Raw genomic sequence first — 14,656 nt, 5'->3', positions numbered from 1 at the left:
TGAAGAAACTCAAATGTCATAGTGATTAAATACATATTTGCTTATGCAAGTAAAAACTACTCAAGGACCGTTTCTTCAGTTACAGCAACTTGAATATATATGTATACATATATAGCGTGATGATGCTGATACTCGTACCGTACGCCTCTGTCATCTTAGGAAGAATTATAGTTGAGACAATGTAGATGACAAAAGATGTCGCATGAAGCCGGCTATTACGAAGCTTTCGACCTTGGTCTTCCTCAACTTTATTATCTGTTTATGAAATAGAATATATGTTTTTGAGCATAACAAATCTGGAGTCATGAACACAATATATTAAATACAAGTTCAGCATGAGTTAATAGCTTCATAGCTTCATGTTGAAAAGTATGCCATGAAGCTATTAACTCATGCTGAACTTGTATTTAATATATTGTGTTCATGACTCCAGATTTGTTATGCTCAAAAACATATATTTCATTTCATAAACAGATAATAAAGCTGAGGAAGACCAAGGTCGAAAGCTTCGTAATAGCCGACTTCATGCGACATCTTTTGTCATCTACATTGTATACATATATATATAGATATAGATTAGGTTGTCCACGTGTTGGCAAGAAAAGATAAGAAACAAAAACTGGAACAAAGTCCATGCTGTATTCACCAACGGTTTATTTCTGCCCACAAATTTTCGAGCGTCTCGCCACCCTTTCTCAAGTGTTGATAGGAACAAAGTTCATGCTGTATTCACCAACGGTTTATTTCTGCTCACAAATTTTCGAGCGTCTCGCCGCCCTTTCTCAAGTGTTGATCAAGAGTACCAACACTTGAGAAAGGGCGGCGAGACGCTCGAAAATTTGTTAGCAGAAATAAACCGTTGGTGAATTCAGCATGAACTATATATAGTGAAAACTTTGAGCACTATTTATTAGTTTTTGCTTATCGTTCCCTTTCTTTGTTTCAATATATATATGTATATATATATATATACATATAGAAGGAAATTGACCAAAGATCGGATTTACTAGGACGTTACAAATTAAAAGCTTACCTTATCACTGCCACATCTTGAATTAAAAAAAAAACCGACCTCCTGTCACATGAGAAGTTCTCTAGACTAAGCTGTCATCCGTTTTTTACAAGGGACAGAAAGTTCTATTGGTTATTTGAGTTCATTTTACAAAATGGCTATATTTTCATCTAGTCTCTAGAGTATTTTAGTGATTTTTTGGTAAATAATCATATCGAAATGTTTGTATGTCACGACAACAATCATTATAAAATGGGTTCAAGAATGTAGCCAATTGGAAGCGTTGAAATGAGTCACGTGTGCGTGTATTAATTTCTCACTAACATGCACGGCCTGACGTCACAATGTTTACACTAGCAGTGCGCACTCAATCAGTTGTTACAAGTGCGTCGCGCGCTACTATACGCGCTGTCAATCCTGTAAACAACTTCTAGTTCGGGCTGCCGGCCGGCCTTTCTTGTGTGCATAACATGTGTGGCGTACGTATACTCTTATACGTACAGTACATGTACTTATATGTGCGGGATTTCCGAGTGCGACGTGCGTAAATGTCTGGGACGAACATCTTCGGACATCTTGACTCTTGAGCGAGTGCTACATGTAGCTGACTGGTATTGACCCACAAAGGTACGTGAAAAATGCTGTTAGTTTTCGACCCATTCTATAAAACAAATGATGCACAGGATTATTTCGTGGCGTTAGTGGAGATGCAGCTCCACTAACGCACTCTATCCTGTGCATCATTTGTATACTATACATGGTGCGCTGGGGTTTGACTGCTGCAGTTGAATTAGTATATTAGATTTTTAAAGGTACGTTCTGAGATCTTGTACATGTTAGGCAATATACCTTACGTTTACCAGATTGATCTGGAAGGCTATCAATTCTGGACTTTATTTGGCTTAAATTGGACGACACTGTCTAGATCTCCTGGTCAAGACATGTATTACAGCTGGAGGAAGATTTCTGCGATAAGAGTTACGTAGATTCAGTAAAAGTCATGGAGATCCATAATGATTTAGGTTTGATATTGTTAAGTGCCGGTGAAATCAATTGAACAATAAGAGACGAAGGATGGACAATTAGCTGAGCACAATCTCCACCTATACCGCAACAACATTTCAATTTTCTCGTCATAACATGACTAAGAAATCTCTTCGGTTGTATGAAGATTACTCGATCTTTAATATGGCTGATATACCTAAATATGGTTAATCATTTTTTTTTTTTTGCATCGGCAAGAGAAGTTTTGATGTGCCCAGATCGAGTTCAGGGTCGGCTCAGAACTATTGAACCTCGACTCCCACTAAACCATTACAGAAACATCAGAACTAGGATCTATCAAAGTATTTCACTCCACCAGTTCGCTCATAATGTACGTTGATTAATACAATGCGAAGCCTTATGTGACATCTTTTATTAAATTACTGCAGTTCAAATTTTCACATAAGTGCAAACGTGCAAGCAGAAGTGAGAAAATGCCACACTTGTGTAAGGAACAGAAAGTGGGTTCATACGGTAACTTAAAGTCCATCAATGCTACCGTAAATATATTCATCGTCGCGAACAAAGTCAGCATCATAATTGGTATGTGTTTCGCTGTTTAAGACGCAGCGCTTGAGGGATGCATGCGTCTTTCTATGAAAGTTCACCGAATAACAATTGTCGTCTTTGGTGCAGGAATTTGTGCATTGCGACATCTTGTACACTTCCACTTCGTAGAGGACGTGGTTCACCAGCTTGTAGCCGTTTTGCATCACGAATACCGCATTTCTCTCTCTTGAGCCGCGGACAACTGGAATGTAACCATGGTAACATGATGCAAGTCAGAAACGAAAACAATACCATCAGAAGGTTCAAAACAATGAATAAGAATCTGGATCTTTCTGGGGTATATTGTGTGTAGAATGCATAATGTAGTACACCTGTGAATACTATCTAATTTATATAGCCTCCTGAAAGATTAGAGTGCTAGCTTTAGAAGCTAGTTAGAGATAAGACTACCTCGTAGGTCAATGGGGGGGGGGGGGAAGGGGGAAATGGCACCCAATGAAGATGATGGGGGAGGAGCAAACATTATCATTTTGCCTCCACCCAAAGATATCTTGAGTTTGTTATAAACGTGCTTAGCATCACAAATCCATAGCTTTCGAAGTTTTATCCATTTTTTTTTACTATTCTGATAAAATTTCATTTCTTCTCTATGTTTGGATGCATCATTTTCTACAAAAGTTAATTTTACATGGAGTGAAACTTCTCTTAGGCTTATTTCTAGGCGTGCTCCCAAAATGATGACATTCTGTCGGACTACCTAAGTATTAGAAGATTGTAAGAATCCTGATAATTATGATTCATATTGTTTGCCATACAGACGACTATTTTGCTTCTAAGTAGTCAGGATACCTGCAGTCTCCGTAGTGGCGTTGAGTGGAGGGTCGCTCTCTGGGCCCACGCCGTAGTCGTTGTACGCTTGGATAATGAACTCGTAAGATTCGCTGGAAGCCAACCCCGTCAGAAAGTAATAGGACTGAGACGCAGGTATGTCGATGGTGTGGTTGTTCGTATTCCTCTTATCTCTCGGCCAGTAATAGACCTTTGGCGTGAAACGAGATGAACATATTATTATCATTACACATTATAAGCACAGGCAAGACAGGTACGGCACTCAAATTATATGACTGCAGTGAAACACAAAAAAGGTTCAACGCAATCACGAATCCAAATCAAACACGCTTTAAGCCACGATCCCACTATTTAAAGCTAAATCAAGAACGGACCAAATTCTTTCCGGGGACAATAGATGTTTATCTACAGAAATTAAGTGATATTCCAAAATTATGTCTAAATTATGCAATGAAATTTGATTTAATTGCATAACCTATCGGAACATGCAGAAGAGGTTGCAGAAGAAGTATATGAATATGATATTCAGTGATACAACTGCAATCTGTCAGTATCGTATGGTAAAACAAAGGAAGTTAAACCCAGGGAACACACAATTAACGCAGACATAAATGGAAGCTTGTAGTGGCAAAAAGTTTCGCGATTATTACCAAGTACGAAGGGAGAAAATATAATCACGTGAACATGATAATACAGATGAGAAGAAAGTGAGTTTATCAAGAAAAAATATATCTCGCAACGGTCAAATCCTGTAAATCTAACGTTTTACTGACAACGTGGATAAGATAGGAATCAGCAACTGTGACAATGTAAATCAAAATATATCCTTTGTGGAAAGATAAGATAATAATAATGGCATTCTCTATTACCATTCCCCACATAATACACCAGCTTGTTGGATGCGTTGAAAAACATCTGGAGATGAGGTTGTCAGTCTTCTCTTAGTGGTTCATTCTCGATATTTACTTCAGATAATTCCGCCCGGTTTAAGTTAATGTCAACATCATAGACAATTTATTAGAAATGTTGGTTTATCAAACCTCTCTAATACTCTGCAGTCCGGTACAGCCATCCAATAACCGTAACTGCTGTCTGTTAAGAACAAATTTCATGTTACTCTTTTCTATAGGTACCCCGGTTCTACCAATACAAATCTGACTTCAACAATACTAATATTAACAGCAAAAGAATGTTATTTGCCTCTGCATGACTTACGTAATATCCCACCACATCTGCGTTCTGCACAGCCTGTGGTATGGCTCCCCACGTTAAGAAAACGGAAGTCGGTCCCTTCACCGCCACACTGAAATCAGTCGGATACGACGTGGGATCTGATGGGTTAACGAACGAAAACAGGAACATGATTACAGCATCATGATAAGACGTTCAGATTTCATCACATTAGGTCAATTCATTTTATGTCATCACTAAGGTCAATTCATTTTATGTCATTTTTTTTCTTCCACAGAACGTAATATAATATACGAAAAAATATCAAACATGATCTTGAATTCATAAGAGTTGACTGTACCATGAAAATTAGAGGTGATTATGAACTAAAAAGCATACATAGCAACAAATTAACCTTGTTAAATGTTACATTATGTTACATTACAAAATAATGCTGCCCGTTTAGTTTCACTGTCACCTACAAGAAAACATGTAACGCCCTTACTTATCTCTCTACACTGGCTCCCCATTCATTATCGAATCATGTTCAAGTTACTGCTATTTGTTTTTCATTCATTACATGGAACTGCTCCTCACTACAACTGTAGTTTGATTACCCCTTACAATCCTTCTAGGCACCTTAGGTCTTCAAACTCATCTCTACTTGCCGTACCACAAACTCACAATTCTTGGGGTGATCGATCATTTCTGTATGCTGGCCCATTCCTATGGAATAGACTCCCACATAACATTCGCAATCTGTCCTCTCTAAGTGAGTTTAAGAGCTCACTGAAAACTTGGTTATTTAGACAAGCTTTTTCGTAAACATTTCCTTTATTCCTTTTCTCATACCTCCTTTTCACTGTTTTTTTTTCTCTGCCTCTCTTTCTTGCGCCATGAGCATCTTTTCATGATGGATACCGGCGCATTACAAGTGTTCATATTATTATTATTATTATTATTATTATTATTATTATTATTATTATTATGCATGCTCCGAGGTCAGAAAAAAAATAATTGAGGAGTCCACTTAAGAGCAGAGATTGTACATTGAGGATATCTCATGGAATCTACTAAAAAACTAGCAAAAGAAAAAAAAACTATAAAGGCATTCTGAACAAGACAGACATTACATCACAGATGAGACAGAAAGAACAAAACACAAATACAGTTATACAAAATCACAAGAACATTACATGACGGTATGATGCCTGTAATGCTTATAATGCCTGACTGTATAAATCACCATAGCCACCACAATAGAGTTTCATCGTCGAAGACGACGTCACTTCAAGGTATAGGGAATGTTATCCAATATTACAGCAGTAAATCATCAAGCAATAACTCGTTTGAAAAATAAAAAGAAAGGGTTGATATGAAGCATGAGGGGAGGGGTGGAGATGCAGGTGTAATAATTCAAATGATCCGTAAGTTCTGACTCTAAATCAAGCGTGGATCAACATGTACCAACGTTGGCAACTCACACACCGAGTATTTGATGAAAGAAGAATAGATCATCTCTTGAACTAGACACATTCAGACAAAGACAAATTCCCATAAACTTCCAACGACAAAGTATTTTTTTTTCATTTTCGTGCAAAAACAGGTTGAAAGTGTTGCAGCTATTGAGCGATCGTGAGCTCTCCACCAAGATAATTTTCGATGACAATTCACCTTATGAAGATTATGATAATTGAATGTAATTAATAAAAAAAAAATACAATTTGTCCGAATTTTCTAGAATTCATTTTGATCCGCGTTGCGCCTTTAAGTGAGCTTGTTCAATGAAAAAAAGAAAAAGAATATATATATACATATATATTTCCTTCGGCCCACTTCATACTGACCAGTGGAAATCAACCATTGATGCGACAAGTGTTGTCTAGTTTTTGTAGCCCCCATCCCTCGGATTGTGATGATATAATATGACTTACATGTGTCCATTTCACAAATGTAATAAAGTCCCGTAGAGCAGGCCTCGTCGCTGTAGGTGTTGGATGTGTCCAGCTCGACGCAGTGGGCACCCGACTGACTCCCATCAGGTTGCCCAGGCTTCCAGTGCGTACCCTCAAGCGACTCGTAGAAATGTCTGGTTTCCCATCGGTAGGCGTCTAACAAGATAAATCACAAACAAAAACAAACAAACAAAGAGATTGCTTGCATATGTAAATTCATGTACTATCTACAATAGCATATTTTCGGGTTTAACTTATATGTGGGAAAAACGCAATGCGTGAAACAAAGAATATTCTTCAACATTATTTTTTTTTTTGGCAAGTGATGCATTCCAGCGCAACAAATGCCTGGGGCAAAAAAAAAAAAAATCGATGTTTTATCATTCATGTACAGCCAGAACAGACAAGGGTAATTATTGCCACGAAAAGGGCAAGACCGACAGAAAAAAAAGAGACGTTTCATGCAAAGAAACTTGTACTCTTTCATTACAGTTCCTAAAGAAACGTGGAAAGGCAAAGGTCTAGGGTGACACGAGAGAGATACAAAACTGTACAGCAGTATGCCAAAATGCCTAAAGTGTGTTTCCGTATAAGATATGAAATAACCATAGAGATTTATCCCCCTCCAAAGACACGCACACACATACACACACACAAAACAAAAACAAAAACAGGAGAGTGCTAATTCGCAATGCACATAAATATCATCGATTTTGAAGTAGATTCATCTATACTCGAGAAAAAGACCGTTTTCACTTAATTTGCTAGCGGCTATAATTCATGAACTAGGTAACTTTTCTCTGTTTTTGAATGAGCTGCGAAAATTTCTTGTCGTTTTCGATTAGATTGTTCTGTTGCTTAAAGTAGTGATATGATGTCAGGTTTCCTACATAATGGTACTTTGAATTTGATGAGGTCCGCCCTCTATAGTTCCCCAATGGAACTTACCATCACCAGAACGGTACTTCAGACCAATCCAGTGTCGTCTTGACGAAAATCGGTATCGATAGTGATTGACTAGGAAGTTGAATTCCCGATTGCTCTCTACCGTCACGAGATCGGCTCCCTGATCCCGGCAGTAATCCTGAGCACCCGACCACGACCTCGTGTCCGAGCCGAAGAGATAGCAGCTGTGGTCGTCCCAGGTCCAGGAGCTACTGGGGCAAAGAGGGTGTGTGGTGGGCTGCGAGATTGCCGATGCACCTGTTTCACAGAAGAACCGAAAAGCTTGGTATTTTTTGACATTTCATTCCAAAAGATTGAGGAAAATTTTGGAACAATGTCAAAAACGTATACGCTGATATGGTACATTTGTTTGTGATGTTTTCTTGCAAGTTCCCTGGCATCGGCATACTGTATTTAGGACCGAAGAAGTATTTGACTTATTCGCAGGGCAGTGGATATTTCAACTACTGAAGCCTTTCAAGGTACGTGATATAAACGAATACTAATATTTTTCTTCCAGAGTAATCACAACTAGGCAGCTATGATATCATCTTCTTCTTTTTTTTTTTTGTCATCTGCAACGGTTTCTCTTCTTTGTATAGAAGTTTCCTCTTGACCTTACATTAAATTTTAGTGTAACATAGATTCCAATAATATAATATAATATAATACGATCCAATACAATACAATACAATACAATACAACACAATACAATAATGACATTCATCAACGTTTGACAAAGGGCTCAGATTATTTAGGTATAACAATGTGGATTATAATGATAATAGGGCCTAGTATCAAGAATTAGACATTTCTCTTGAAACTATAGTTAAACTAATTTGTAGTCGTACCAGCCTTCACGTTTCTCGTTAAAAGTAATCCTCGTTCTTCCCAAAACAGATTACCATTGACTACGTAATAATCAGCCCCTTCCCCCACCCCCACCTCCATCCCGGAAAGCCTGCCACAATCTATGTACACATTGATTTCAAAGATCAGGTTTCTGAGAGAGCCATATTTAAACTCACCTATGGCAGCCTTGCACATGAAGTAGTAGGAATTCGCCACACTGACGTCAACGTACTCCGTGCTGTCGTGGACGTACATGACGACACCATTTTCGCTCACCCCGCCATTCGGTTCGCCACTCTTGAACCTGATGTAAGTGATGTCATTACCTTCCGCGTCCTTCCAAACACCTGAGTGATAAATGCAGTTTTTATGGTAAACAAAGAACGATCTGGGACACGTTTCATAAAACTTGTCATCAGTGACAACTGCCACATTTCTATGACAAATTTGCTCTCAGCCAATCAAATGCAAGGATTTCAGTAGCTTGTCACATCTATGACAACTTGTCACTGATAACAAGTTTTATGAAACGGGCCCCTGGTGTTATGGTTGCCCTAAATACTGTCGTAATTTCCATTATTACAGTTTTGTATTTTCGTCACAGTTGTCAGGTGTATAAAAACCAGTTTAAGTGTCATCATTGATAGATACAATGATAGCAGAGTACGTCTTTAGATTGGAAAACGTGTCTGTTCATAAAGTCTGAACAATTTGCTTAGCCTCCTCACTTCAGACGTCGATGAATTTCCGTGACGTGAAGGTTGTGAGTGAAAGGAGAATCGGATTAGCAATAACGAACAGAGAGAGTATAGATGTTTTGCAGGTCACGCAGAAATTGATTAAAAAGTGGATTGCCTAACACAGCTTCCGGCGACAATTGCACAAAATGTGCGTGATTTTACTGGATTTAGTGAGACAATCAGTTAAAAAGCAATAAAGAATTCCAAGTAGCTCACAATTTGGTCAGTCACTGCATTTATTTTTTTTTCATATCATCTTTTGCAGAGAATTCAGAAAATAGTATTATCTTCCTCATCGATGTCATTGACAGCAAAAATAGATTAAAAATATATTGCATAACACTGTTTCATGCGACAATTGCACAAATCTACTTGATTTTACTGGTGAGACAATCAATTAAAAAGCAATAAAGAATAAAAAGTAGCTCACAATTTCTTCAGTCAGGGCATTTATTGTTTTTTTATCTTTTGCAGACAAACACCGAAACTAGCATTACCTTCCTCTTCGATGTCATTGAGTCCAATCCAAAAGACGCTGGTGGTGGTGATGGACCAACGGAACATTTTCCTCATGTAGTCGTACTCGTCATCACTCAACGGTGTTGCCAGATGTCCTACGAATTCAAGAGACACAACCATTATACGTGTCAGAACGATCAGTATCAGTGCGATTTCTGCTACTTAAAACTGTCAACTAAAAATAAATACTAATAGACGAAATTATATCATATACTATCTTATACTCTAAGGGGTATGATATACATTATATACGGTTTGTACATTCCGTAGATTTTATTATAGTCTCGTCATATTGAATTATTGCATGTGTTTCGTCATCTTTCGTAATTACCATGTTGTACTAAACGCTTGTATTGGAACCTACATCCTACAAGCTTTGCTTTTTAGTAGGTTCCTCATACCACACATCATTCTATACATGTCCTTATACATATGTGCAATTTTATCTCAAATTGACTGTTGTGTTAAACATACCCTTTAAATTTGTTGGATTAAAAAGTAATCTAATAGACCATAAGGAGGGACAAATCCAAATAAGATCGTTAATTTCAAATCTAATGGATTTAATTTCTAAATCAATTAGACTAAGAATTGTAATCTCATGTGGATTTGTCCCTCCTCGTGGTCTTATTAGATTACTTTTTAATCCAACTAATTTAGAGTGTATCTTATTTCGAAATCAAATGGAATACAAAGCCTGAATATGAAATGTTGAATATGGAAATGAATGAAAAAATGACTGCTATAGAGGGCTTTGAGAGACAAGTAAAATGTATGAGAAAGGTAGGCATGTACGACGATATAAAGTGCAGTCACCTCCTTGCTCTTGACAGTATGTTTCCGCGTTGAGCCAGCTGAGAGAGGAGTGAACAGGCTTGTAGCAGTACGAGCTGAATTCTGTCCAGCCGCCGGGACAGTTGTTACTCTCTAGTCAGAGAAAACCAAAAATAGTGGAGAGGGGAAACATCAGTAGACGATTAGAAAAAAAAGTTTAAATGTTAATTGCATAACCACTGTGTATTGGACATATTTTGTCTGGTGATCATGGTTAAGCATGTACATATCACAGAGACGAATACGGATGTATAGCTGTAAAAAAAAAGAAGAGACACCGGATGTACTCCATTTTGATACCCCGCACTGAGCATGAGATACGAGTGAAAACTGGTCGACAATCTTTTCAGCAATAATCACATTTGTGATGGTTTAGGAGTGAACGATACGATTCTGTAATCACAGGAGGAAAAATCAACCAAATCTGCTCCTTACCGTGTGACCATGGTGACGCTTTTCAATCTTTTATTGATTATGCCAGTTATCACTCCATAATTATCCATACAGGCCCCAATTCCAAAACGCAGTTTAGATTTAAAGCACCATACAATGTCCCAAGCGGCTGACTAAAGAAGTTACGGTTTAAACCGTTGACTAAATCTAGTCGTCGGTGATTTAGAACATTGTCAAAATGACATCATTATGACGTATTTAGAATATGGTCAAAATCAGATCGGGTTTTGGAATTCGGGTCACGGCGTTTATATCTACGTCGCAGTAACTACGTATAACATTTCATTATATCATCGTGCTGCCCCCACGTATCCCCCTCACGATCATGACGAAGGCATATCAACGGTACTTTTTGACGACGACATTTGAATAGCTTAAGTTTTACACACATCTGGGGCTGTCACAGAAACATACAAAAATACAAACTATTTTATGCGCCGAAATAGTGTAACAAACGTAATGTTAGAAAGAGGAACATGATCAAATCAAGAAGCATACAAACATTTACAAGTGACATACCTGTGAACGGATCAGTGACTTCGTCAACTGCGGATTGAGAACAAACGACATGCGTTGTTATGTAAACTGTTACATTTTGGTATTATAGCACGCTACGATATCGCGCACAGAGCTTAGATTTCAGCTGTTTAACGGACCTACGTCACGAGTTTGACATCCACGGGTAATACAGCCCACGTGTCATACAGCCAACAAGTCACGAGTCGACACTAAGGAAATGGTCCATCAACCCCATGATGTAAGGTCGGTCTCATGGGCCTTTTTGCGAAGTCTCGAATTCATTGGTCCTATTTGCCTAGTGTAAAGCTAATGGGCCACCTGACTCGTACCTTTTTGCCAAAGTCGAACTCGTGGACCATATAACTCGTGGGTGTCAGTCTTGTGGGATGACCCCTGTACCTCACTTAAAAAAGGAGCATATAACAGTGCTGGAAATTCAAATAGACAGCTGTTTTTTTAAGTAACTCCTGTCAAATCGTTGCGACCTCTCTTTATAGCATTAAAAAAGTAAAGTTATATCGTGAATTTCAGACGCAAGAGGAATTTACATGCTTACGAAAGAACGATGTGCTTATTTCCAGCAAAAATGAAACTATGATCTTATACTTAAAAAAAGAAGAAATTTCAAGGTTTTACGTATAGATACTAAATTAACAAATCTAATCAAAGGAATGCCAGAGATGTAAGACATTTACATCAAATGTATAATGATTATTTTTTCATTTGTTATTGAGTGGATAGAACTGTTATATGTGCTTCTTGCCCTACCTTAATGTCTTTTATTTCTTTAAGTTTAGTTCTCGTCTTGATATCGAATAGGAATAGTTTTGAGTTTCTTTGCGAGACTGTGATAAGATACACTTATGTTGTGATCATAGCCAGTAATGCCTAACAAATGATTAACATAGGGGGTGTTGCTAGAAAGTCGAGTTGCAATTAATTGCAACTTTCTTGCAACACCCCCATAGACTGGCAACCATTAATATACCATAAAATGCAAGGCAAATGTCATGGGACATAGAATAACTGTAAAAAAAAAAATGAAAACATACACACAAAAGGTGCGACAAACTCATCGTAACCTGACGATTTCTTTTCCCTCAACAAACAGGCCTCGCAGTTTGCATTGTCTCACTGTTACCTCGTTTGTGTAAGAATCACACACATAGGTTTTGTCGTTTTGCCTGAATAAATTTTTACAATGTATGTTCATACTCACAGATCCGAATGTACAAGTGGTAAGAGGCGGTCGTGCTGGCACCAACAGTCTGATCATTCTCTTCGCTCAAGTAACAGGTGTTTGAAGATGGCTCGAAGTCAAAGGATCGGCACGTAAAGGTTGGTCGGGATGCGCACGCCGCTGCGCAGTCGTTTGGCGTGACGCCGGACACGACTTCGTTGTTGTAGCCTGAAATCGCCGCATTCTTTATCAACATAAAGTCCGTTCGAGATGTCACCAAAACTGTTGTGAAAAGTGAGTGTAAAAGAAACATGGGTTGATACGTAGCTGGTTTGTTACGAAATAAAGCATCAATACTTGGAAACTCCTTGCACCAATAGAATCATGGACCACAAACTGTCTTTCCTCTATCGTTTTTATTGATTGTACCACGACTAATTAATATAACAACTCCATGACAGTTACGAATTAAGTTAGTGCCTCAGAGTGAATCACTTAAGATCTGTTATTGAATTGACAGAAATATATTGGAACAAACTAAACGACTGCAAAACACTGAAAGCAATACCACAAAAGCATCGATGAAATAATGTTTCAAAGAAAAGAAAAAAGACAAAATCGCAATCAGCATTATGATTATTTTTTTCAAATGTGAGCAGTGAAGGATCCCCGTGATTATCCCATTATTTTTTTTCCTTATTTCCATCCAACAAAGAGTGTGTATTACACAATCATAATTCAGCTTTTGTTGAGTTTGGAAGACTGTCAATTATATGATAAGATATAATATTTTATGCAATAAAGTACAATAGTTACGAACAAAAAAAAAAAAAAACCATACCTCGAAGGTCGACAGATACTTAGCAATGAAAAGAGTGATCCACTAAAAAGCACCATGGTCTATAACTCATATCAATCCTGGCCATAGCTGTCTAGGTATGTTCTCGATTACAATTAGTTTAAAATTAGATCATACAGACTACAATACACAGGCTGACATAAAATATTTGATACATGATACATGCACTTGCAATAGTTAATATTGTGATAGTGACAAATTGGAGGGGAGCTGGGGTACAATAAGGCCCTCAAAGTTCATATCTTTGTAAGATATTACGAGATTTCACCACTATAGGAAAAGGAATACAAAAAAAAGCACATGTACCATTACAAGACAATTCTTACGTCTAACTTTGAGATTTGAGTATTAACTTACAGGATTCGTCGCCCTTACAGTAGAGTGGATTAAGGGTTATATAGCCTTCTTCACTACCGTCCCCGGTATCACCGAATCGCATCTCGGTCACCGGTAAGGTTGTTTTGTCCGTTAGATATCCCTCGTCGACGCGCCAAGTCGCATCGTTGTTGTTGCAGTTGCAGGCTTGTGAGTTTGTGCACGTTCCTGTGAGAGTAAGACAATCCGTAGCAAGAAAGTTTTAACCGGATACCATTAGGTATATGACACACACACACACATACACACAGAGAGAGAGAGAGAGAGAGGGCCATCATTTGTCTTACATTTGGCTCATTTGAGTTCACACGGTCCAGAATGTTCTAGGCAGTGCCTACATAACTTATTTAGCTACTGATATGGTAGAAGACGCTAGAAGTACTTGATAATGTTTAAGCACAACACTCCTGATGGGTTAGCTTTGAAATGAGGTCATTCACATAGATAGACAGACAATGAGTCGAGGCTATTTGGGAATAAGATTGTAGAGCTTTATAGAATGTGCCAGAGTGGTTGAAGGAACTAAGCGGTTACAGATCCTTACAGAACATTCAAGAAAGGTTGAAGGGATCTACATTACAGTAAGCCACAAAAATTACAAAGTAGGCAAAGTACCGCTAACGCCTTTGCTCTGAGAGTGACGTCACTTCTGGCTCTGAAGCGACTCGTTAATAGTCCTACATAACCTGCTGACCGGTTAAGCGGTAGTTCGTGGAGAAAAAGCTGATTTTCCTACGCTTGTGGCAGACTCCCCTTTTTCATGTTCATGGACATAGCTGCATTGAAGCTTTGACTCGCTGGACAATCACGTTGTTTGATCATCAGTGGCACGTTGGCTGA

General features: G+C 38.2%; 1 protein-coding gene across 1 annotated transcript in view; it reads right to left on the bottom strand.

Annotated features, from left to right (window-relative positions):
- Nucleotides 1-2,535: 2,535 nt before the first annotated feature.
- The window catches only part of LOC139712782 (uncharacterized), a 34,866-nt gene continuing 22,745 nt past the window's right edge, over nucleotides 2,536-14,656 (bottom strand). Inside the window, exons 17-27 of the mRNA XM_071624574.1 lie at nucleotides 13,799-13,984; nucleotides 12,622-12,864; nucleotides 11,403-11,429; nucleotides 10,413-10,523; nucleotides 9,575-9,691; nucleotides 8,514-8,684; nucleotides 7,489-7,743; nucleotides 6,520-6,696; nucleotides 4,631-4,746; nucleotides 3,416-3,605; nucleotides 2,536-2,807 (exon numbers count right to left, since the gene is read on the bottom strand). Coding sequence (XP_071480675.1) covers nucleotides 2,536-2,807; nucleotides 3,416-3,605; nucleotides 4,631-4,746; nucleotides 6,520-6,696; nucleotides 7,489-7,743; nucleotides 8,514-8,684; nucleotides 9,575-9,691; nucleotides 10,413-10,523; nucleotides 11,403-11,429; nucleotides 12,622-12,864; nucleotides 13,799-13,984 — 1,865 coding nt within the window. The remainder of the gene's footprint in view (nucleotides 2,808-3,415; nucleotides 3,606-4,630; nucleotides 4,747-6,519; nucleotides 6,697-7,488; nucleotides 7,744-8,513; nucleotides 8,685-9,574; nucleotides 9,692-10,412; nucleotides 10,524-11,402; nucleotides 11,430-12,621; nucleotides 12,865-13,798; nucleotides 13,985-14,656) is intronic.

The sequence above is a fragment of the Diadema antillarum genome, unplaced genomic scaffold, assembly GCF_040938485.1.
Source record: "Diadema antillarum isolate AM-2024a unplaced genomic scaffold, OU_Dant_1.0 seq00001855_RagTag, whole genome shotgun sequence".
Classification (NCBI taxonomy): Eukaryota; Metazoa; Echinodermata; class Echinoidea; order Diadematoida; family Diadematidae; genus Diadema; species Diadema antillarum.
This window is presented reverse-complemented; position numbering and strand designations above follow the sequence as displayed.